Source organism: Berghia stephanieae, chromosome 6, assembly GCF_034508935.2.
Source record: "Berghia stephanieae isolate SIO BIC M18660-M18661 chromosome 6, UCSD_Bste_1.3, whole genome shotgun sequence".
Taxonomy (NCBI): Eukaryota; Metazoa; Mollusca; class Gastropoda; order Nudibranchia; family Aeolidiidae; genus Berghia; species Berghia stephanieae.
This window is the reverse complement of record NC_088365.1, coordinates 33,248,841-33,276,340: the sequence shown is the minus strand read 5'-3', so window position 1 is coordinate 33,276,340 and position 27,500 is coordinate 33,248,841. Positions and strand designations below refer to the sequence as shown.

General features: G+C 37.2%; 1 protein-coding gene across 1 annotated transcript in view; it reads left to right on the top strand.

The window, feature by feature from the left end:
* Positions 1–27,500, top strand: part of LOC144974907 (uncharacterized) — a 72,757-nt gene that overhangs the window by 44,676 nt on the left and 581 nt on the right. Inside the window, exon 3 of the mRNA XM_078918385.1 lies at positions 15,469–27,500. This exon is cut by the window's right edge and continues 581 nt beyond it. Within this exon, the coding sequence (XP_078774511.1) occupies positions 16,592–25,288 (8,697 nt within the window). The 5' untranslated portion in view covers positions 15,469–16,591 and the 3' untranslated portion in view covers positions 25,289–27,500. The remainder of the gene's footprint in view (positions 1–15,468) is intronic.

Here is a 27,500-nt window from a genome sequence, read left to right as displayed (position 1 = left end):
GGGGGATCGTTTTATACCTACTCGTATCACTACATCCACTCAAGCTCACGTACATGATGCAAACTCGCGCACAATATTTCCCACCCAGTGCAAAAATTGCAGAGTAGATAATAAGCTCTTTTTCTAAATTATCAATTTTGGAGGATCTCTGAGATCGAACGGCCGATTGTCTTTTCTTTTTTTTTTCTTATGACAGCTCTTACTTTACTTAAGACAGCTTACTTAAATAATTATATTTATCTTATTTTCTAAATTTTGCCAACTTTTTCATTAAGATATGAAGACAACTCAGGGACATGTTGAAAAGCGTTGTATGTACAATAATATAATATTGAATTAAGTCCAAGCCTGTCAACCAAGAAGCTCTTCTCTCATACCTTTCCCTCTGTACACGTTGCGGTTTTGCAGACTACTTTCATTGCAGATTTAAAATTAATGCATCTCGTCATTTTTAGCCACTTTTCAACTAACTAACGACACCGGCTAAATGATAGTAAAGGTTATAAATCTTTTTATTTTTTCTTTAAATGAGCTCTCTCTCTCTCTCTCTCTCTCTCTCTCTCTCTCTCTCTCTCTCTCTCTCTCTCTCTCTCTCTCTCTCTCTCTCTCTCATCACAATATTCAGTTTTTCCTCGTTTAAAAACAATTTGAAATTTTCATACTGTAACTGTAACACCTCAACAAATAAGAAATAGAATAAAATTTTATTTCAAATAAAACTCAATTGGCAGGATGACTGACCTTCACCAGGCCTTTCCATTAATTATTGTCCTGTCAGAGGTAGATTACATCGATTACTTGTCAGACCACTCAAGCAAAAAAGATGAGGTCGATTTACCTCGCTCAGCTTATCATTAAACAAAGAGGACTTAAAATGAGATGTTTCACTCGTTATTTCCCGATTTTTAAAAATAAAAGGACTGAAATACACAAATTATGATAAATCATTGTGATAAATAAGAATTTTTAAAAGTGAGCTTTCTTATAACCCAATGTCCAATAAATGTGCGCTTAAGTGGGACCTCAAACCCACGGTAGCATGTAACGTATTGTGCTAGACATAACACATTGAGGCCCTATTACATTTTTCTTTTTTCGACGAAGGGAAAACTGGTACCGGCTTGATTGGCATTGGATAGTTGGGTCTTTGTGATTTGGCGAAAAGTACTGTGTGATAGACTGGCGTTTGTCCAAAAGGTGGCAAACAATAGTTGTTGAACGTTACAGAAACCGAATAATCTAAGGAAAAACGGACCAAATGGCTCCGAAGGTCTAGTTTAATGGAGGTTTTTGAGTGTGTGTGTGTGTGTGTGTGTGTGTGTGTGTGTTTCTTTTTTTAATGGTTTTGCTTTGTTTATTATTTTTTTTCAACTTTACTTCGTAGATACAAGAAACGCGTTTTAAATACGAATTAGGGTTCTTCATATATTATCTGAAATCTGCAAACGCTTCCACATATTGAAATAGCTCAGATGGAACTCTTTGCTAGCTGCAGCATTTTTAAAATGGTCTTGCTTAGCTCATCTATTTATTTTTAAATTATACATACCGACTCCTGTCTCGCTGTTCGCGTGTGAGTTTGTTTACCTTTCGGAATGTCGTGCATAAGCGTCTTCAGTGTGATTGTATATATTATGTATCTATGCTTGAGTGTGTGTGTGTGTGTGTATGTATGTATGTGTGTGTGTGTGTGTGTGTGTGCGCGCGTGCGCGCATGCGTGCGTGAGCTTATGTGCATATAAAGATATTTAACGTGTGAAACCAAGGGTAAATGGTGAGGGCTGGAAACGGTGGGGGAGGGGGGGGGGGGTATTATATGAGTCAGCCAAGCATAGAAGGTGACGTTAGCACCGAAATTAGTTGTAAACTTTTAACCTACTTTCACCACTAAGCCTCACAACTCAACATAATATTACATCTTCATCAATCTGTTGTTGACTCGCTGAATACAAACGATAACAACTTTGGCCATAATAATATAATCTTATTTCACGTTGTTATAATATTATATCGATCTTTATATGAGTCATTGTTTTGAAGAGTGGAATGGGACATCGTGAATTACAAGCTTGTAACTGTATAAACTTAAACTTAAGCATTCCCATATCACACTATCCACCAAACGTGCTCAAAGGGTTTTGCAATGGATCCCTGGCAAACAACAACAATTAACATATTAGGACGAGACATGTCGCCTATTATGCGATGTTACTTTGTTTGTTTTTGTTTTTGTTTGTTTTGTTTGTTTTTTTTTGTTTTTTTTGTTTTGTTTTTTTTTTTTTTGTTGTTGTTGTTTTGTTTTTTTCTTTTTGTCGGACAGAGAAAATGCTGTAAACAGCCAGGTGCTTGTTTGCATCTGAGTACGATGAGAGAATGTGATTAATGTAAACGGCAAGGTACTAATTTGGGGGCAACGTGGCTGAGCGGTATGGTCTTTGCTTCGTACCAAAAAGGCACCGAGTTCAACTACCCGACTCGTTGGGTGGCCTTGAGCAAGTCGCCTAGCCCTAGCTCACTTTGCGGCGCTGCACTGCTGCTGACGGCTAGGTTATTCCAGTCTTCCCTTGGAATAGACCCTAAAGACAAATTCCCCTTGAGGATGAATAAAGGGAATTTTATTTATTTTATTTTATTTATTTACACCTGAGTACGATGAGAGAATCAGTCGTGTCAGTCTGAGAACTATAAAAATAAACAGGTACGTTTGTTAACGAAAGGGATGGCTTTTCTCGTCATAACATTACATATCAAACGACATTGAATGTGGTCATTGGTTAGATGGGTAACATTGATCGCAAAATTCTAGTTCTTGCATTGAATCATTGGGTAAGGTATTTTACATATACTTTTACCCCCAACTCACGTGTAAATGAGGACCTACATACGAGCAGCGAGGGTTATATTTTAATGACTATAGTACTATAAGGGTGACTTGTTTTGACTTGTTTGGTGTCAAATGAATTACTTGTATCACGAAGCATTTGATTCTATATTGCTTGCTGAGGGAAACGATTTAGGCCTGCGAAGCATTAAACAAGATAAAACCTTTGAAAATGGAATAGTTAATGTGCAAACTTATTTTACTTTTTTTCCCCCTTTTTTAAGTAAAAATTACTATTTTAATTTATGCTGCTCTTAATCTTACCAAATAATGATCATAACATTGATCAAACTTGTATCGCCATATTTATCGCGGCTGATTCCATTTTATTGATTCTATGAGTCATTGTAAGTATGTACTGCGGATTATTTTCAAGGTCAAGGTTACACGCAAAGGACCCTTACTTCGTGGTCTATGTTTGGGTTTTGAAATAGAATAACCCAGAAAGGGGTGGTGAGGGGGGGGGGGGGCGTGATAATTTAGGACCGCAAAAAAGGAAACAGACAAACAAGAATAAATCAGTGATGAGAGAATTCGAACCTATGCTTTGTGGGGCTTAACTGTTACCGAGCGGGACTTGAACTCGAGACCAACAGAGGTCACAAGTCAAGCGGCTGCCTCATGACTGCAAATTGAAAAACACACGGGGGAAAGGTACAGTAAATGGTTCTATACTATGATTCTTCAAAAAGCAGTTTCCATGATTACAATAGTAAATCTCTTTCAAGCCACAGCTTCTCTCATTGTTTTACTCTTTTAATAAGTAAAGACCTAGTCAACCTTCTTCCCCACGGAAGCAGTGACAGCGATGCGACTCGGCCTACAAATTTGTATAAATTTGTATGAAAATTCTCGTTATCTATCCCCAAGGAGAAATTTGTCTTTGGGGTCTATTCCAAGTGAAGACTAGGATAACATAGGCGTCAGCTGCAGTGCAGCGCCGCAAAAGGGAACTAGTGCCAGGTGACTCGCTCAAGGCCACACAGCGTGCCGGATAGTCGAACCAAAAATAATAGAAGGGCCTTCTCCCATCGTTGATCAAACTCAGTACATTCCGGGTTCGAAGTAAAGATCATATTACTGAGCCACGCTGCAACATTTCAGATCGGAGCAAACTTGCATATTTCCTAGAAATATTTTCGACTTCATTATCTCATTCTCATATGTCAAAAAAAATGAATAAACAACTAAAAGGAGCTTTTCAGCATTTCGGTTGCACGACTTGAGGAGAAACAGATGCACGTCTTCATCTGTTTTCATAACCTTTTGATATGATAAAAGGTTGGGTTGTCATCTGTGCTGCACGATTAGTCATCACGATTAGATGCAAAACACATGCGTTTCATTTTTAAAAGCGATACAAACTATTTGCATTGGTTTGTTTGTTTGTTTGTTTGTTTGTTTGTTTTTTTTTGCTTTCGGTTTTTTTTTTGTGTTTTTTTGTTGTTTTTTTTTTTGTTGTTTTTGGGTGGTTTTTTTTTTGTTTTGTTTTGTTTTTTTTGTTGCTGTTTTGTTCTTTATAGTTTGTTTATTTTTTGTTTGATTAGGTTTTGTTCTGTCTCTTTAAAAACACTTTGTTTCATTTTTTAATGTTGCTTTTGTATTTATTTATTTATTTATTTATTTATTTATTTATTTATTTATTTATTTATTTATTTCGTTATTTATTTAGTTATTTATTTACCTACAGGAGGTGGAGGGAAGAATCAACTGAGTCATTCAGAGGGCTTACTGATAATATTGCAATATTGTATTAGCGATGGCTTATGCTTTTGCTGCATACCGATCACTTTATCTGATTTTTACAATGTTCAATGCGCTCAACAGTTCTTCATAATTTATTTAACCACCGAACCGCGTATTAATTTCACACAGATTTCCATTCCATACAGTATTTTCCACAGTGTTGAGAAAAGTACAAATTAGTTATTACGTAAAATTCCTACTACCCACTGTTTAAGAAGTAAGCCATCTCTCAAAGAAAAAGAAAGAGAGCAAGAACCGATTTGAGTTTATAATAAAGCAACTCTTGTGTGCTTTGCTCTTCAGTAAGACTTGTGTATAAGCGTGTTTTTCATCGGTAAAGTCTCATATTTATTCACACGCCGACCGTCATGTTTGCCCGTGTGTGGCTTCCCTCAACCCCCCTACATGAATGAACTCCGGTGAAGGTCTAGCTCTCTGATCTTTTCTTGTGTGGCTCGGGGATTGTATTTTATTTTTGTATGGCGTAAGTCTGTCACGTCCCGACGTGAAAATAGACAGACATACTGGCAGACGGCAAGACGACAAAGAGTTCTTAATAATATAGGTATTGATACTATGCGTTTAGGTTAAATACTCGCAACATCGGCCGACTAAAATATATCAATCCAACACATAAAAGTGTGTAACCTTGGCCGTCTATAGTCTTAAATAATATAATTTAGTGAGAAGTAATCACCAAAATGGCTGTCTGAAAACAACAACAAAGAACCGAGTGTCGTCAATTTCGTTCCGTCTACAGGCTATACTACCTAGCATTTTCGTTATGTGAATCTAGCCATTAACCAGTTAACTGACTTGCTCTGAAAATAAACCACGTACATATTTAAAATGTTGGCCAGAAAACTAATCCTTCATATATCGATCGATTTAAGCGAAGTCCCAGGTTTGAGAGATTTTGCCAAGATACGGGTCATTTACATCGATAACTGAAGGATTCGTTTTCTGGTCAAATTTTTAAATACGTGTTTTTTCCAGAGTACGAAAGTTAACTGGTTAACATCACGTTGATAGAATTTTTTATTTTCTGAAGTTCACGAAGAAATATAATTATATCTACGCTGACTTGTATAATTTCCTTATACAAATCAATCCTAGTATTCTACGATGTAATTAATAATAAAAGAATTTATATGTGATTACTCGCTTGTCGTAGTGAGTCACAGCGCACAGAAGGTTCCAAGAAATAGTGACGTCGCTTGTACGTGTTTCCGTACTCATGGAAAGTCAACCAAAGTGTTGAGCGTTTTTGGAATTTCAAATCTGACAATAAACTGCACACTGTCAGCATATTTATTACAGCCAGGTTAAAGGGAAGGTATAATATGTAACCACTCGTCTCAATCTGGTATTAGTAAGGACTGAACTTTGTTTTATCTTTTATTGTAACAATAACAGTAACAGAATAACGCCGTGTTTCAACTTGTCTCTTGTTCTACAACTACAGTTACGACTGGCTTCCTTTGAATTTGTCTCTATTTGTTTGAAGTCTTCTTTGAAGTTGGATTATTCCTGCTGCTACTTCGTTGTTGATACAGTCGACTGGCCAATAGTATTGGTAGGAGTTATTAGGACCGTCTAAGCCTTGGAAGGCGCAAGTAGCCGCAAGGAAAAATGAAATAGGTCATGTTTGCACCGCACGTGAGATGAATGACATGGCATAATATGCATCGAAGAAGAAGAAGAAGAAGAAGAAGAAGAAGAAGAAGAAGAAGAAGAAGAAGAAGAAGAAGAAGAAGAAGAAGAAGAAGAAGAAGAAGAAGAAGAAGAAGAAGAAGAAGAAGAAGAAGAAGAAGAAGAAGAAGAAGAAGAAGAAGACGAAGAAGAAGAAGAAGAAGAAGAAGACGAAGAAGAAGACGAAGAAGAAGAAGAAGAAGAAGAAGAAGAAGAAGAAGAAGGAGGAGGAGGAGGAGGAGGAGGAGGAGGAGGAGGAGGAGAAGAGAAAGGATTTTTTCAGCTATTTTGAAATATTTAATCCCTAATTTATCTAGTTAACATTGTATTTCTGATAAATCATATTACTTTATTGTTGAAAAGCCTGTGTGGAACAAATTTTACGCTAATTTTTAAAGCCAAAAGTCAGAAACCTTAAGAATCTGGGTACGTCGTGTTGGATACATTCCTTGCATGTCCAATACACAATCTCGATTATGAAGTTGGTCGATTTTTGTCACTCATTTAGTCTAATGGACATTATTTTATTTCATCCTCCAATTCATTTTCAAAATTCTGACGCACGTTTGAAAATTCTGACGCACGTTTGTTTGACAACTTGAACCTAATTGTCTATGCATCGTGTTTTATTCATCGAGGCGAATAGGGTTATTTTTTAAACCCTTTGTTAAATAGACAAATGTTTAATTTTAAAGGCAGAGAGTAGTATAGTCTTCCGAGAACGCAAAGCTGTCCCATTTTTATATTGTTTATCTTTTGATCCCATGACCATTGTCGAACGAACTCTAAAATGTTATTTATTATAATAAGTGAAATCGATGTAGATATCGACAAATGTGTTTTAGCCCCCCCCCCCCCCCCTCCCCCACCTTAAAGAGAAGCATTTCGGCTATTTGTGCAACCAAAATCAAGTTACTATTTTTTCTTTAAGATCAATATTTAGCCCAAACTCCAAATTGAACCAGGCCACAGTGGTTACCCAATACACACTGATATCGATGGTAGTTATCTGGCCTACCGATTAATACAATTTTAAAAAATGTGAAAGTGAGAATTTGGGAGCAGACACTTCTGTAAGATGGAGGGGGTCGATCGATTTATACAAAATAAATGCAGAAAGGTGAATAAGCAGCAGTGCCAGACAAATCAACCTTCCTTAACAAGGAATCGAACATCAAATCTCCTGATGATAATTTTTCGTGTGTGGCACTGATTCTGGTCACGATAATATAAATGATGATTATTATGTAATGTTATGTGAGGTTATGTTATGTTATGTTATGTTATGTTATGTTATGTTATGTAATGTTATGTGATGTTATGTTATGTTATGTTATGTTATGTTATGTTATGTTATGTTATGTTATGTTATGTTATGTTATGTTATGTTATGTTATGCTATGTTTTATAGCCACCTTTTCAAATGATATCATTATCTCATTCCTAATCGACGTTTAAATGAGATCAGCAAATCGCGTGAGGACAGAAAAAAGGAATCGTGATTCCTTTCTTTGCATTTACTGCTTTTCCCATGAAACCGTCATCGAAGCATTGAAGGCACTGTACAAAAGGTACCACGTCTTCATTGTAATTGAGCCAGCCAAGCAGCTAGAATGGGTTTTCCCCATAATAATATTGACCCAAAAGCTTCCCACCTGTGTCGCATTTATTTTATATAAATCAATGGACCCCCTCCTGTCTTTTGATGTCCTATCTCAATCTTATCAGAGTTATTATATAATGTTGTTGATTTGTGATAGCCTTGGAAGCGAGATGAAAGGCTCTTAATGTCGGGTATGAGCTATAACTAAATAAAACTAACTTGTATGGTTTCTGTGATAAGGAAATACAGAGCTTGATTAATCCTTTGCAGGCAGAGTTTAAAAAATTTCTGACCTCAACAAGAGGGTAGTAATAGCGATGCTACTTAGAATTTATTTTGGCAGCAGCAGCTTCTTATGGTTCTCACACTACTATGTTATGACGATCGACCCAATCATTTTTGCGAAAACGACTAAGCATCATATTATTATAGCAATTGGATTATAAAAATAATATATTGAATAATTGTCCAGCTACAGCATCAATAAGAGGTTTCTAAATGATCTGCAGGATCAAAAATGGGTACTTAAGTTAAAGTGGACATAAAATTGCAAAGTGAAGATGTGATGACACCAAACGATACGACTTTAATCAGACAAATGATAGGGGATAAATTACATAATGAGAAGGAAAAAATGTTGGCTCGCCGTTTAAGAGTTAATATCGGGTATTGACTATATTATCAAAATAAAACGTATGGTTTCTGTGATAATGTGCATGATTAGAGATTGCTCCGAAATTAGTCTACCGGCTAAAATATGATTATATAGGCTGGCACTCGTTTGTGTTTGCCAACATTTACACAACATTATATCACGATTCATTGTGATTGGGGCAGACATTACCATGCAAGATATAGCAGATAATAATGATAAAAATAATTATAACAATAACGACAATGATGATGATAATTATGATAATAGTAATAATAATAATAATAATAATAATAATAATAATAATAATAATAATAATAATAATAATAATAATAATAATAAATAATAATAATAATGTATTATTATATTATATATATTATTATTATTTTATTATTATTATTATATTATTATTATTATATTATTATTATTATTATTATTATTATTATTATTGATGTTGTTGTTGTTGTTGTTGTTGTTGTTGTTGTTGTTCTTGTTGTTGTTGTTGTTGTTGTTGTTGTTGAAAGATCAATTTTCTGGCCAAGTTTATTTTGTTTTGTTTTTTTATTAAATCTTTTTATTTTTTGAGAGCACAGCAGACTAATTGACTCAAATGATCCTTTCTTGGAGAAGAAGACTATTACATATTTATATTTTTAGTCTCTTTGAACTTATCTCATCGTTTCAAATGAGTTAATGAATAGTTAAATAATGAGACCAAAAAATAAAAAGAAGAAGAAGATGATGATGATGATCATCATCATCATCATCATCATCATCATCATCATCATCATCATCATCATCATGAAGATGATGAAGATAAGGAGTGCATACTTCAATATTAAGACTAGTTTTTATTTGACTCCATCCTTTTTCTATGTGAGTCGAAAAAAATAAAATCCTGCCCTCGTTTAAGTGATTGAATTTATTCTATTTATTTCTTTTATAAATAAATTTGAATATATTAGTGTGTATTGAACAATATATTGAAAAACTCACTCTTTAACTCGTGTATATAATATCAGAATCTCTGATTCATTTCATATTTATACGTAAACCTTAATTTAATTCATAGCATGTTGCTACACACCTCACTTCTATTATTATTGCTCACGATGGCAGACATAATAAATATAGATACATTCTCAAGTGACCAAAAGCAGTTGGATTGATTTCTATAAAATACCTTTATTGGTCAAACAATGCCTCGAGGGTCGTTCTTATCCGGATGATCTGCTGTGTGTTCTTCCACGAGAAGACACTAAGCACTAAGTGGGCATTGTCTTGTTTTGGTCATTACATGGGAATTCCACTAATTCTTTCTTTCCTACCCCACCAAACTATGCCGTCTCGTCGTCCCATTCTTTCTAGTACCCATAGTACTTCATAATGACAATAATAATGGCGGTGATATTATTTGGAAGGAATACTATCGATGCATTTTCCTTTATTTTCCAGGTAAAGTGACTTAGCTGTCTATATTATTATAGATATTGAGCTGCAGTGCTAAAAAGAATGTTAGTAAAGATGTCAGAAAAATAAGTCCATTGGTACTTGTTGTGTTTTGCTTTTGTTTTTGTTTTTGTTGTTGCTGTTTTGTTTTTTTTATTTGTTTTGTTTTTGCTTTTGTTTGTTCGTTCTCCTTTTATTTAAGGCACTATATTCTATACCTTACACGTTATATATTATTCATTGCACAGTACACTTAATTCAGGACATAAATCTGTAGTATCTCTACCTTGCACTCTCTGGGGAGCTTTTGCATAATATACATAACATCCCGATTGGCTGAAAGCGACGTGCACATATTTGCAGGTCTGATAGCCGGACGCAATTATGGGCTCGTTTTGACATTGTTGTAATGGACCATATTTTGCGTTGGTTTGAGAAGATTTCTAGTACAACAATGAGACTTGATTAATTTGGGTTATCAGACCTGTAAATAAGAACACATCGGCTCAAAGAGTCACCTTCCTTTTGTTCGTGATGAAAGTGTTATTTGTGCATAATATCATTTTCGTTGCTTGTCACAAAATAACGTTTTCATCTCTTAATTCTTCTATTTGTGTGTGTGTGTGTGTGTGTGTGTGTCTGTGTGAGTGTGTGTATGTGTGCGTGTGTGTGTATGTGGAATGATAAAATAATGGTACAATACACACGAGTAACCCCGTTTATTCAGCTAAAATTACATTAAGAAGAGCGGGGTTGGGGGTGGGAGTCTTTGCCAATGTGGAATTACTCATTCCAGAAACAATAAGGCCTGTGGGAAGCTAATACAATTTGTTTACTATTAACACATTTCATAGCTAAAGGTTGTCTCCCCAGTTTTTGTGTGGTATTAAAAAATGGGGGACGAAATGGCCGAGTGGTTAAGGCATTGCTCTGTGACCCGGAATGTCCCTTGTTCAAACCCCGTTTCAGGCACTTTCGCATTTTTCCTTGGGCAAGATTATTAACCCCCAATTTGCTCACTTGGACAACATGGGTGACTCCTGTTGATATCAGACATCTTGTTTGATGAATTATCTATATTCCTTTGTGGAATACCTAGGCTACGATATCTTATGATGTCGTGACGGAAGGCCATAAGAAGAAAATAAGAAGAATAAATGGCAATTGCCCACCCCCTCAAATCGGTGTTGTATAGGGATGAACCGGGTGTCAAAAGGTGAATTTGAAATTAGAATAATGACAGTTTTAGTTCTCCATACAATAAGAAATCATAGTAGGCGTTTGGCCTCGATGAAACTACCAAACTGAACGGTAATTATATATTTTCATCCATATCAATTTTCAATATTTAAATCACACCGATTTAATAATGATTATTGGCAATAGGGCATACTGGTTATTCCTATAATATGTCAAATTCTTAGGCAAACCTGAGAACTGAAAATATGTCAAGTTAAAGGCAATTTATTGAAATGTTATATGTAATGCCATGCATACCTTAGTGTCACATGTTTTTGATATGAATTTCTCCTATAGTGGGCAGTTGCGGGGGGGGGGGGGGGTACTTGCTGTGTCTTCTATCCCCCTATATCTGCTTTCCAATTGCTTTCTTACTTTGTTTTGGATTGAGATTACTTAGTTTTGTCCGGACCCTGACTGGAGTTCTTGGCTGGGAGGGAAACAGTCGAATATATAGTTATAGTTTTGGGAGATGATACGTTTTCCTCGTAAATCATATCTCTGTTATGTATTGTATTTTTTTTTAATGATTTGATTTCTTAACATTTTAGTGTTTCCTCTTAGTGTGGACCAGCCTGTGTTTGTGCCAGGATAAGACTTTTAGGTGATCTCAAACCATTCACCATGATAGTATGCTCTTGAAATTTACATCTGTTCCCTATTTGTGCCTTTTCGCTTTGTCTTACCTTTCTTGTGCGCTTTTAATTGTAAATCTATAAAAATGTTACCGATGCATTGTCTTCCTTTTTACTGGCGCTGAAATTACTTAAATGTGTTTCAAGCGTCGTCCAATCCTTATAACAAAGACAAAGACAAAAATCAAAACAATTAATGAATTTCAAGTTTATTGTTTGTCTTTTTGTAGTGAGTCGAAAAACGCTTTATGAAAACCATGTTTACGTCCTGAGTTCACCAAGTACTGTGTTAAGGGGTTTCTAACCAAAATTATAAGTATAAATAAAAACAATCCGACAGCTCGAATGTCTACAAACATTAGGCGACTGGTAACGGTCATGGTTTATGAGGTTCCATACACGATGAGCATTTGTCGAGACATATGATCATCATGGGTTCTGTTGCTTGAAAATGATGGTAAAAATGTCTTGCTGCATCCGATTTTTTGGGGGTTTTTTTTGGTTTTTTTTTTTTTATTTTATTTATTTTTTTTTTTTTTGGACGTGTTCTAATACTATATTAAATTTACGGATTATGCACAATGTTACAATATAGACTTTGGTGTCCTAATTGTTTTCACCAAGAGAATGTTGTTTGTTTTTTTTTTTGTTTTTTTTTTTTTTTAAGTTCATCATATCTAGATCTTGAGGTTATTATTGGGGTTGGAGTAAATTCTGAGTCTACATCTAATTGGGAACAACCCTTAACCATATTATACACAACAACTTGTTTTTTACTTTATAATGTGAACTAGTACTTATAAAACGTAGCAATACCAATAGCTACATATAACCTCGATCATTTTATCGCCATAACAGCCTTAATCTTTGTGTGCTCAATACAAATCCTTTTCAAGACTAATATAATAATATAGTCTCCCCGGCGTAGAAATATAAAACACATAGCAATCCAACGGCAGAAAACCATTAATATTTTTGTTTAACTGCCCGCACCAACCTAAGCTTATGATAACAAGCCCAACAGAAAAATACCTCTCTTCAGAAGTGCACACAAAAGATCTCCAGCCAGCTTGCTCGATCTACATGACAGGTCAATCATACTACGCTTCCTTCCATGTCTACTGTCTGCCATGTCACTCTACCTTAAGATACATGGACAAAAAAAATCATTTTTGGCCAGAAAACTATTCGATTAATCCGTTTACTGTCGTACTCTGGAAAAACTCGTGTTTTAAAATTTGGCCCTCATCTTGGCAAAAAAAAAACCAACTTTCAAACCTGGGACTGCGAAGTCCCAGGTTTGAGAATTTTTACCTAGATGAGGGTCATTTAAATGGAACGATATTTGAAGGACAAGTTTTCTGACCAAATTTTTAAATATGTGTTTTCCCAGAGTACGGTAGGTAATCGATTAAGATGATCTCCAACTTACCGAAAAGTCTCAAACCGGAGGCTTCAGAAAGATCTCGAATGTGTGACTTTTTGAGGAATTGGGGGTTTTCATAATTCATTGATATTGGAAGTAAAGATATAATATTATCTGGCCAAAATGAAAGAAGCGTTTTGTCATTGTATGGTAGTACTGGCTATCCTGTCTACTTTGTTACTCTCTCTCTCTCTCTCTCTCTCTCTCTCTCTCTCTCTCTCTCTCTCTCTCTCTCTCTCTCTCTCTCTCTCTCTCTCTCCACCAACAATGGCTATAAAAGAGTTGCGATTTGTCTGAATCAGTTGGGGAGAGAAGATTGGCGGGAGGGGGGGGGGGGGGGGGGGGGGGGGGGCTAGAGAAAATGTAATCTGAAAATATGATTTATTAATTTTATTGGGGAAAAAAAAAAACACAGAAAAGGGCAGTAAATAAATAAATGATATTTTTTTTAATGTATTGTGTGTGTGTGTGTGTGTGTGTGTGTGTGTGTGTGTGTTTGGTTCTGGGGGAGGTTACTATGAGAACTTTTATAAATGAACGTTAAACATATATACATATTTTTATAAGCCATATGACATTTCACATCAAAGAATAATATAGAATATAATTTTTTTAACGTGATTTTTTTTTCATCAAAAATTTCATTTCAATTGTAATTTTGGAAAGTACCATCATCAAAAGAGCCATTTTTTACACTTAAAAAATATATTTTGGCGCCCAAGCATTGACCAAATCTGCAACTTCTTTCGGGTTGTCCAAATCTTCATCCTGCAAATTTCAAGATCTGCATGAAAAAATAAATCTCTCCCACTTTCGTTTTGGTTAGTTGTCCCGATAGGTCAATAGTAGAGCACTTGCCTCGCAAGCAAAGATACTTATAGTGATCCCTGATGCAGTGATACCCTCCCCTTCCCCTTTGTCCACCCATTAGTGATTGGATAGCTATGTCTATTAGATATGGAATGAACTATATTCAGATATACATAGCGTCTTTTCTAAAGGGCAGTGAGCAATTTCTACTGTCCGGATAAACTCCGAGTCCATTTGAATGACTGCTACTATGATATACAATTTCTACATCTTACTATCCTCTTTGCACACTCATATATTACTCGACATAATATACTATTTCTTCCTCTCATAGTGGGCAGGGAGGTACTGTGTCTTCTATCCCCGTATATCTGTTTTCCACTTGCATTCAGTCTTTGTCTTGGAATGAGATGACTTGGTTTTGTCCTGGCCCTGGCCGGAATCCTGGCTGGGAGGGAAACAGTCAAATGCATAGTTATTGTTTTGGGAGATGATAATTTTGCCCCTTGTAAATCATCTCTCTGTTATGTATTATTATTATTGTTATTTTGAATTTATAATGTAAGTATTTGAGTGTATTCCTCTTAGTGGGGACCATGCTTGTGTCCGGTTGAGACTTATTGGTGATCTCAAACTAAGTACATTGATGGTATGCTCTTGGAATCTACATCTGATCCCTATTTGTTCCCAGTTCCCCTTTGTCTTACTTTTTCTTGGATGCTTTAATTGTAATTTTAGAACTTTTTACCATCCCATTGTCTTCCTTTTTACTGGTGTTGATATAATCTAAATGTGTTGCAAGCGCCATAAAATCCTTAAAAACAAAAACAAACATACTATTTCTTCCAACAGGTCGTGTGTAAAAATACAAAATCCGCTTTATTCAATATCATTAACACGTAACTTTATTTTTCTAATGCGTAAAACGTAAACTTCCTGTGCATTATTCAAATATTATGCTGACCAGCAACATCTATAGAGATATCGATGATGCTGACTCATTGCCTCTTTACCAAAATGCAAAGATCGTATTCTATTTTCAAGTGCCACCCCACCTCTCTCTCTCTCTCTCTCTCTCTCTCTCTCTCTCTCTCTCTCTCTCTCTCTCTCTCTCTCTCTCTCTCTCTCTCCGTCATTCTCTCTACATTTTAAATCTCTGTAATTACAATAGCGTTTATAAAAACCAATCCGAAAAATCCTATTCCCACTATAATTGAAATATCTTTTTTTTTATCTTCTTCTTCTTTTTGTATTTCTTCCTTACTTTCTTCCATATCATAATACAGTAATTTAATATATCCGCTACATGGTTTGCTTTCACCTTTGTCGTTTCAGAACTAATGCTGGTAGTAGCCAACGCCACCACTGTTTTTACAATCCTACAACCCCAGTGTTGAAACTGAGACGTCTAACTGATCAACTGTCCAGTCCCCAGACAGCCATTATTTACCCATTGTCCATTCATCCGTCAACTCACCTGGAAACTAATCACAACGACAACGTAAAAGGACTTCTACTTTTTTTTTCTGGGCTACATTACTTATCCTTCGTTTGTTCTCCTTTTTGTGAGAAAATATAACGTACCCCGTGACGTAAGAGGACATTTCTTACTCTTTTCTATACACGTATAAGAGAAACCCTCCCCCCTCCTCTTGCCCATCAACTGTGTCTTCATGCTTGGATGGCTACTAGTCCCCATCGTCCACGCTTTCATGCCCCTCATTCAAGATCAGTTCATTCAGAAAGTGGCTGGCTTTTAATCCTGTGTCATAGGTGACTGGTTTCAAGGTGGACATGAATGCTGAGCGACGAACAAAATACATAGAGCTACAATATACGGTTTGATCACCGCCGGGTGATCCGATGACGATAGACGTGTCCTCATGTACCAATTTAAACAAGTTGAAATACACAAGAACTACAAAAAAGGGAGAAACTTGTGTTTAAAGAGCTTTAAAAACGATGTAGTTTTGTCGGCATTCATGTAGAAAACATATAGTCGCATGACAACATTTAGCTTTTTCGGTGGCGTAATATTTTGAATTATAAAGAGAACGGCGAAGAACGAGATGTCTTGCTTCATAGTCATGCATGCCCAAGTACCAAAGTCGCTCGACTTTGAGTTTGTAGAAGGATTGAAATAATCTCCTTATCTACCCAACCATACCGACCAGTGTCTTTGATCAGCCGTAGATAATAGAAGTTATAGTGGTCTGAAGTATGGGCCAGGTGTTGTCGACATAAAATATTGCTTGTACAACAAGCTCAGCGAATTTAGAGGATTCCAGCAATAATATTATTTCAATTACTTGGAAAAAATGCGTTTTTGGAGTGTGAATAAATGTTGTATTATTGATAAAGTACAGCTTGCCCGTGTATAATTTTTATTGCACCAGTCATATATTATTCACAAAGAATAGCGATAATAGAATGAGTGTTACCCGTTCAAACATTCAACATGAGCAGGATTGGTGCAGTTCCTGAAGCTCAAACGAGCTTTAAAAGAAATCCGAATTCAAACTCCGACCTGCAAGCCCTTTCCGAGAGCTTTGACCAAACTACAGAACATAGTATACCTCTAATCAGACGAGTTGGGAATCCCCAAAATGACGTCATCATAAAAGGTATTCTCAAGGGAGGCAAATCGTATAATCTCCCCCGTGACGTCAAAGATAATGATGATGATCTTTTAACTCATAGATTTATGCCACAAAGCAACAGGGGCAAGGATCAACATAATGAACCTACTGGTCAGAAGAAGAATAAATCTTTGACAAGTCATGACAACCGCTCCATCCATTCTGACAGGCTAAGCCATCAAACTGACGTCAACAACGACAGTATCAAAAAGACAAGCAAAAATACCATCTCAAACTTAACCCTCTCCAGCAGCAATAAATTATCTCATCATAGCAGTAGCAGTAATAGCCATCAGAAAAGAGACATCATCATTCCTGCTCCATCTCGTAAATACACAACTACCAACCCAGGGACCCTTAGCCCAATTTATCACCTAATATACGACCTCACCTCCCCAACCTCCCCATCTTCAATCACCGTCACTACAACTACTACTTCCTTGCCATTCTCTTCTTCCTCAATAGACCACCACCACAACATTCACCACACTACAACTGCCAAAATAGATGAAACCATCCCCGCCTCAAGCTACTATAAAACTACTACCTCTACCTCTACCACCGATTCCCAAAATCGACACCACAACCGCTACAACCAACACCAATACAAACACGACCATCATAACCAAACAAACCTTACGACCGGTGTCAACCATGTTAACATAGACCAAAAAATCCCAGTTAGCCAATTTCTGATCAGGGATGGGTCAACTACGACAGGTATGGGCCATGAAAACACAGGCCCTCTACTAGGTAAACTAGAATATCACCACCCCCTCCCTCCTCTCCCTCCACGTTCCTCGTCCTCATCTCCTTCCCCCCTTTCCTCCCATCTTCATAATCCTTCCCATTTTCATAACTCAAACAACACAAACATAAACATAAACCAAAGAAACTCGAATCACCTTAACGGTCGAATAGAAGGACATGGCAACCTTGATTGGGACAGCAACAAGGGAAGCGACGCCCCCAAAATAAGCGACATCGACACGTCTGTAGTCGGACACAAAAACGGTCCACATTTATTATTTCATAGCCAACCCATACCTTCTTTACGTTTTAACAACGTCGAGGACAACGTTATTAACATTGTTGACAACATCGACTCTTACAACACTCCAAGGCGCCTTGATTCTTCATCTTGTCTTTCGAATCTTAACACTACAGATTCAAGAATATTGCCAACATTAGCAAATTGTAGAGATTATAGGTTTAATTCAAACGAGGAGACTAAATCAACCGGATCTGGATCAAGGAGACACGTTGGCGACATTGATGGATGCGCCAACAATAAAGACGCCACTTTGCACAAAAATAATTCCGAAGTGAATGAAGTGTTTACTGTCTCTAGGAATAATGTTGAGAATGCACAAAAGATTGAACCCCTAGACGCCACTGCTAAAAATTCCCATTCAACACGCGTAACCACAAATAACATTAACAACAATGAAAGCAATCCTCCTGCTTCTTTACTTAGATTTTCTTCAAACATAGCGCAGGGCAATAACGATAAAACGTTTGTACTCAGTGATTCTACGGACCATAAAAAAATTATTGTTGATGTCGTTAACGGATGTGATATTGGAAGTGATTCAACTCAAATCTTTGGAAATAGATATGTAAATAAGCATACTTCTAATTCTATTTGTGATAAGGATTTAATTCAACACGGGCCCCATTCAACCATTTCAATTGCAAGTGGTTTTATCGCTAATGATAATAGCAATAGCACTGCATTTCTCGGTCTTGGTGTCAGTGGTGTTGTGAAAAGCGACGGTGATTTTGGAGTTAGCAACTTGAAAAGCGTTGACGTTATCAAAGATCAAGACAATAAGGCAAAAGATTTGGGGAAATTTGATAATACAATATGTAATAGGAATGGCAAACGTTCCGTTCCTAATTCTACCTGTAACGAGATAAATGGTGATCCCAAACGTGCCGTGTTCAAAAGGGAAGGTGATAGCGTGCGATTGTTTCTTGTTCAAGACCAGACTGACACTCATTGTGTTTCTTCCGATGTTTGGGAAGATATAACTCCCGGAAATAATAACCAGGGTGTTGTAATAAGTTGTGCAGACACCGCTGCGAATAAGGAAAATAGTTTAATCAGCAATAAAGTCAAAAGAAAGTTATCAGTATTATCGCCAAGCGGTGTCGTGTCAAAGTTTAATCCTAAAGGTAAGGAAAGAACAAAAGGAAGAAATCAAAAACAGAGGAAAGCTAGAAAAAAGAGTGATATCAAAAGCAATCCAGAAAACCATTTGAAAGGAGTCGGTAACCCAAGTAATAATGTAAAGAAAAGTCCCGTAAATAGATGGGAAAAAATTCACGTCAATCATACTAAACATTCGGTGTCATCTCTATCTTCAGAATTTGAAACTGATAGACAATTAACTCTTTCGTCGTCATCATTTGCAGTCGAAGAAAATAAAAAGTTTGCACAATTCTTAGCCCAATCTTCTACCGCCATCCCTCTTCAGCATCAGCAACAGCAGCAGCAACAAGACGTGTTTTTATTGACCCAGTCAGAGGACGTGACCTCTCAACTGGTGTCGGATTCTAAAACTGAAAATTGGAAGAGGGGGCTCCAAGGCTGTGTCAATACAAACGATTCTGCCCCCACGTCTAAACCGACTATTAGGGGAATATTAGTAAACAAAGGGAGCAGGTCAGTTTTGCATGGAGGAGGAATAGGAGGCGGAGAAAGCGGGGGTGGTGGAATTCAGAACAAATATAAGAGCCAACACTCCTCACCGAAACAAACCGGAGTTCACTTTTTGGATGACACCAAAATTTCGTCCACAACGCATATTTCTCATTCCATTGTTAAACATCTGAAAAATAGTGATGGTGTGGAAACTAACGTATTATCTGTGACCTCTTCCCCTAATACTCAACTAAGGGAGGTCATAGATCGAAGCAAGTATATCATTAATCCAAAGAAGTCTTCATCTTTTCTCAGCAAATCTTTCGACGACGTACTACAAGTTTTGGATGGATCTGTTACATCATCGGAGAGAAATAACACCACTATCACTGGACATGATATAAATAAAAAAGTTGTTCAAAACGCTCTATCCCCTCGGGGTGATCATAAGAGGACTGAGACTCAATTCATCATCAATGACAGCAACACAATTTTATCATCGAATAGATCAGCACCGCTACATTCGGTTACTACGGCCACTACCACCATTATATCTCCCCACTGTACAAGTTTAGATGCAGACCAGCAAGAAAGGAGTGTAGGCCAGAGTAATAAAACAAACATTGCCTCAAACACAATTTCCAATTCCCGTTACACGGGCAGGGGATCTCAGTTACGGGGGTATGAGGGCTTAGCACACACTTCAACGGTCCAGCTTCCCCAAGGACACAACGTTGGTCACTTTTTGAATATTGTCCGTAGTGAAGAATCAGTCAAGCAAGAACGATTCTTACAAGGGGTATCAACAAAAAGAAGTGGGAAAATCCAGGGGCCAGATTGCAATCGCATCGGCAGTAAAACGTACACATCAGGGACATTTCTTGACAATTTTGTTTCGGAGGACCAAAAACATTGTTTCGCAGAAGGTGATGGAGTTAATCGTTCTGTTGATGCGGTGTCACAGCGACATATGCTTACAACGGACGCCGTGGACAACAACCTAACTGTGAATTCTGATTCCAAGTCATTCAATATTAATACAGACAGGAGTAATTTAATAACTGGGAGATACAATCAGAAAAGAGGCGAAAAAGAATTTTTCGAGGATAATGAAACATTAAATTACACTGCCCAGCTAAAAGAGGCAGGAAAAAAATCCATTTTTGTAAGCCTTTATGGTGCAGACTATCAACAACAAAGCGGAGCTTTGGAGTGTATTGGTTACGGTGTCAGGAGACACCAGGAAAGAGAAAACAACCAAGACATTCCCAACACTTGTCTTAATTCACATGATTCACATAATAGCCAAGATGTTACTGACTCGGGATTACATGCCGCTGGGTCGAGGGTGAATGCTATTGCTACTAATGCTGGCGAGAAACAATTACCTCCGAAAATCACCCCCCGTCAGAAATTCGAGATCCTTCACAACCGAGTGCCAAAAAAGGTCGCAACAACTTTACGACATAATAACTTTGATACTCAAGGCAGCAGCAACCAGATAGAACATACAGATAGGGACACGCAGCTTAAGACGTCGCTAAACATAAACGAGTGTTCTGTTTCAAGACACGACACTCTACATCATTCCACAAATTCATTATACAAAGAATCGCCTCGTGCCAAATTTGAAAGAGACAGAGCAGCTAGAACACACGCCGTTATTACAACAAATACAGATGTAGTATTTTATCATCCGTGTGACATCAATGGTTCTTCAAATAAATTTAATAAATCGTGTGATGACTTAGACACGAGCACCTTTGGGTATTTAAAACCAACTCACAATAGAAATCGGTCAAGCGAAACCGGGACAATACCGTATTTAGACGCTCAGTATTCTGTGTCGCCCCCGCCGCCTACACTCCCACCAAAACCCGCACCAAGACAAAGTCTTCAGAATCAAAACTTAAACAATCAGTTAAATCAGAGCAGCTCCTGCTATACATCTAACAAAAGGAATACCCAAGACAATATCGTAAACAATTCAAACAACAAGCACCATGAAACCACTTTTCCCAATAAATTAAACGATCATTTTCCCAGTAATAGCAGCAATTTCAACAGTAATTACTCACTGTCACCCAAACCGATACTTCCGCCAAGATCCCGTAACAATTCTAACATAGAGAAGAACAATAAAGACTTTACGACAGGGACATTCCAGACGGACGTTCCCCCACCTGTACTTTATAACACCACCCGTCCCCATACGGAATCGACAGAACAAAGAGGTCATGATAATTTGAATCCACCTGAGCCAGGTGATGATACACACTTGAGCGAGGCCACTACGTCGGGCGTCGATTTAGCGGTCACGGACTCGCGAATTAAAGTTGGAAACAGAGCTGAGGCAGAAACAAGCGAGGGCTCTGAAAACAAAAACTACGTAAAGGATTTGGATAAGAAAGAGATAGAGCGAGAGTGTAGGTTTTTAACTGCAAGTCACAGCCAGCAGATACAAAACGCCAGTAGCTTATCTGTATCTTTATCTGCTGTGTGTGGGATTGTACCAACCACTGCTCCATTCGCCAATAACAATAATATTGATATCAGTTTGCCTCACTCGTCGTGCGGTGTGTCTACAAACGGTGTAACTACGACAAACCGTGTTAGTGGCGAGGAGAGGCAGGGGATTAGCGCTAGGCGTACGAGTGACAATTACAGTTACTGCAATGACTACACAGATTCTCACTTTTATTTTGCTTCTAGTCATCAAAGGGTTAATGAGGATTTAGAACAACTGCATGATATACGGATTCCGTTACAAGCAAATCGTGAGTCGAAGGTTAATTCTTCTGTGTTTTGTGACGATAAAGAACGTGGACTAAGTGAAAGAGTGAGGAGTGTTAACAATACGTGTTATGATAAAAGAAACCAAAGAAGTGATAGGGCTAACATCAGAAATGACCCTTCTTCGTATTCTCCTTCCACTTCATGCTCTGTGAACAAGTCGATTCAAAATAATGGAAATAATAATTGTACCTCACATAGTGTACCGTGTGCCAATGGCTTTGGAGTAGTGTTTAATTCCAGTGACACTTGTCAGATTGTCCTTGATAGTGGATTAACAAATCAAAACAACCAGCAGTGCGCATGTTCACTAGACACTGTAAAATGTTCTCGCCACCAGAAATCATGTTTAGAAGTTCCGAGACTTTTGAAGGCTTCGGCCACCAAGAAGATGTCTCCGGACTCCGTGAGCAGCAGTGGTTATGAGAGTGAACATCCCATTTCTAGAGCAACATTTACCAAAGAAGGAAAATTTACTACTGCTAACAACATTACCAATAGATTTGATGGCAATGAAAATAATAATAATAATGAAAGTAATATAAACAGTAGGAACAATAATACTAATAACAGATCAACGGTTCAAGAACTTCGTCTTCGTTTTGGTCACACGCAGTCTATTTCACACAAGGAAAGATCAACCAATGGCGAAAATTGTAACAAATTTAACCAAAATAAATCAGATCTGAAATCAGTGGACCGCATTGTAAGCCGTAATATATCTGAGGATCCTCATAATATTCTTCTATCGGATGACAAATACGATGTGTCTACCTCACCTCGTCCAATCGGACAAAATAGTATCCAACTTAACAACTCTGAACTAAGTATCACAAGAAACTGCAACAGCAATATTAATCAAAGTAGCAGAAGCTACAATCAAGGAAACCGTATTAATAACAGTCCAATTACTCCCAAAGATTGCCTACAGAAAAGTGATAGAGATAGCGCCCATAGTTTACCATCCTCTTCCCTTTCCAGTGGATCACGAAGCAAACAATCGTCCAAGTATTCTTGTGGTTATAGCCAGCCGAATCATAAAAGTCTTGATAAAGTCAGTCAGTCTATGCACGATATCATACATGATCTAAACATAGAATCTGGTGGATTGAATAAACATAAGAGTGATATTTCCAATTCGCAAAATCTTCATCTTAATCATTGTTCAGGTTTACGGAATTTTTTACCCCACAAAGTAATCACATATCAAGAAGCAGCCATGTTGGCATCAAAGGGTCTTCGTATATACGAAGACAATGGTGAATATCTTTTACCAATTCAGCAACGGACAGCTCTTGCTAAAACTTTTTCAGAACCAAAGGTTAGTTGGGAGGCAGCGAGTTATTTAATTGTACCCACTGTCGTCGAATCATTTAACAATTGCCGTAATGCCAATGAAAGTAATTCAGCCAGTAGCGATCTACTTCAACCTTCATCTGTGTTGGATATTCTCACTCAGAGAAGTATCAGTGATAGTGGAGCGACAAAAGATGAAATCAACAATGGCGCCCATAGCGATGGAGAGGTTTGCAGTGACAATGAATATATTGCCATGACACGCAGTCCATCTTCCAAAATGAGGGCTAGAGCTATGTCTGTTGATCTAATTTGTAAGGACACCACGTTAGAAAATAGTAAAGATGCTTCAAAGGAAAATATTCTGAACCCTAATGTTGCCAAGGTTTCTACACGGATTAAGCGCAAAGACAGAAGACCTAGTCGTGGCTACGTAGAATGGAAAACCTGCTCTGGATGGATTGGTGGTGTGGACATGAAAAACATGTCGAAAAGAAATTCTAGGGGTTATGTCGAATGGGACACAATATGGACGCCTGCGTCATCCACTAAAGGAGATGGTATTGAGGATGAACATGTTTATGACGTCATTCAAGACGAACAAACCACTTTAACAACAACAGCAGCGACAACTTCAGAATTAACCACAACCCTTTCACTTGGTAATGATGAAACTAACATTATCCCCCAAATCGTAACATCATCAGAGGAAAGTGACGTACCTCCCGCGCTTCCGGAAAGGACATATATAAATAAATTGAAACAATCTGAAGAAACTTTAAATCATCATCACCGCTTGTGTCCAAGACACAGTCCTCATGGTCACAACCACAGTCCTCATCACAACCATCAACAAAATCAACACGGTGGCCACCACCATTCGCATCGTAGTCATCGACATCATCATCGCCATTCGAACTCCCCATCCTCAAATCGTCGACACCATCATCATAGCAGCCACCACAGTCATAACCACCACCATCACCATCATCACCAACACAAAGGTTCAGTTTCTTCTCCTTCATCATCCTCATCATTGTCAACAACTACATCATCCAAACTCAAATCGGCCAACAAACCAACTCCCGGTGAACGTCATCCCGCTCTTCCCCCACCCCCACCTCCTCTACAACATATTCCTCCACCAACTCATTCACCGCCACCCCTTCCACCTCCAAACCCACCTCCTCCCCATTCCTCAACCTCCTCAATCCTCGCCAGCACCGCCACAACGTCCACAACCACGACTGAAAACTCACAAAACTACGCACAAGTTTCCAAACTCAAAGGTTACACTTTTGGAAACCATATGACGTCACAAGATTCTGCTCATGCGCGTATGCCACCACATCATCATCAACATCACTATCATCCTCAAGACAAATCTTCAGCGATTTATTCCGAAAATTACTGTCACCTGCAACCTTTGACTTCAGGGGAACGGATGACATTGTGGAAACCAGCTGATGTTTTAGACTATATCGACGGACTTCATGAATCCATGTCACCGGGAAGACGTGAAAATATCTACATTCTTCTCAACAACAAAAAGACCAGAGCCAAATTTTCGGAATCTTTAGAGATTGAGTCCCGGCTTCTTAGCAAAGGATTACTTGGTGCTTGTATTAGTAAGTTGGATATCGACGCCACAGCTCTTTCGGGTAATGACGATATTGGGAATCTTACAGCTGACAAATCTACGGGTTTGGCGTGCGGCGCTATCGCCGCGCCAGAGGTGAAGAAAAGGGCCCGGGTTCCTGTTTCTTCTACGTATGTATGAATTATGTGATATTGTGTTGTTATGATGATGATGATGACGACGACGACGATGCTTTTATTTCATAATCATCATCATCATCATCACCAGCATCATCAACAATATTTTTCTTATCATATTATATCACCATGCAGGATGTTTCAAATGATTAGTATTTTTAAATATGGCTACCATCCTAAATCTTATCATGAGAAAACTTAACGTTAAAAAAATACCATTGTATTCTTCGTGTTTTGATCCATTCGATCAAGGTGATATTTTTTGATATAGTATAAACCTTGGTATTTCGGGGCTGATCAATCTTCAAAACAAAACCAAATATATTATTATTCATGTTTATGTCTGTTGGTTGCTGATGGTTAACTATGTTGAAGCTTTTGTCTTTATGAGTTCTAATGCACATGCGACATTTTAAACCATATAATTTAACGTACATTTGTAAGCTGTGTTTAACTGATCCTTTATTTAGAACTTCGCAGTTAAGAAATTTGACAGCCTCCAGAGATCGAACATGTGACCAATCTGTACACGTGTGACCTATCTCTTCAAAACGGTATTATGTCGGGATAACTAAGATGCTGAAAATTGAATTTACATCCAAAAATACCAGTCTTGGGTTGTGTTTATATGTTTTATTGAGGAGAATGATTATAATATTTTAGAACGGCAAAAACCAACATTTGATATTTTTAATCAGTTTGGCTTTACTTTGACTTTTTAGCATGTCGACCATCCTGACATAATACCGTTTGAGAAGATGGTCACATATATTATAGGAGAGATACTAGGCGCTGTGCCATTACATATCGGGGTACCAAATATGTTGATAATATACCTCCATAAATATGTGTAAGGACCCCAATGAGAATTCCGTTTTACTCAAATAAAAATTAATACTACCACCTGGTAATAACTTCGTAAATACAAAGACAACACACGATTATTATTTTATGAGTGTCTTGATAAACAACAAGGGTAAAGCTAATTCACCGATTAAACTGTTAACAGGACATTTCTAGAGATTTAATCATGCCTCGATAAGCATGCTTACATACAGGTTACAGGACGCGACGCTGTTCGCGTTATTTATTATTCATGGTACACTACATACTAGGGTTAATTAAATTCCAACATTTAGCGTAGGTGTGTGTTATTCTATAAAACGTATATACACTCGGAAACATTTAGGGTAAATGGTAATTATAACGAACAATTTTATAAATAATACGCATCAGCTTGATATATATTCCTTATGTAGGTGTTTTGTCCACATACGAATATCAAAGACAAAATCTTAGAATATAAGTCATTATTTATTACCAATATTGTAAACATAAACTTAAGAACTCCTTTAGACGTCGAATATGAAAATTTTGTAGGCACAAGTATTGTTTACATTTATTCCAATTTTAATATGAAACCGTCCTCAACAAATTTGTAAAGTGCAAATAACGAATAGCTGTACAATAAATAACAAAACACATTTTTTTGGTTTTTAAAGATAATTTTTCGTTTTTCTAGGAACTTTTTACTTCAATTATTAATGGATTGAAACGACCCCAAACAGGTGTAAGATATTTTGGCGAGCAAATGGTTATCATGTTTTCCTCGATATTTGAGTTAGAATATTATTATGTTTTGCCAAAATGAAAAAAGAGGCTTAATTTATTTATTTATAGATACACAAAGGTGCGTCACAAAGGTGCGTGTAAGGGCATTTTTCTGTGTTTCAAAGTATTTTCTGATGGGAATTTTGTTTTTCGAACTGTACAGTTATTTGATATCGAAATTGATACCTTTGTTAAGAATATAATGGGAGAGGTCAAATTGGTACACAACAATCAGACTAGATAGAACATAAAAAGTATACTATTAAATAAAGAGTCTTCAAAGTATGACAAGACGACTTAGTGGTTTGAGTCCTTTGCGTTATGACTGGAAATCTCTTAAATTACAAATACAACAATTGTCAGTTAAAGACATTATTGTTCTGTTAGTTATCTGTTTCTGATATTATGTCGTTGATCACATTAAATAAATTATAAAACGCTCCGGCATCACAACAGTTGACAACATCAAGATATGTATACGTTTGATATTCGCCAAGACATCTCAAGATTGAGTGAGAAGCAGGAAGAAATAGATGTGACTTCTAAGGCTCTGGGATTATTGTTAGAAAAAAATGCATTTCTACAAAGTGACGTTATTCTGTGAC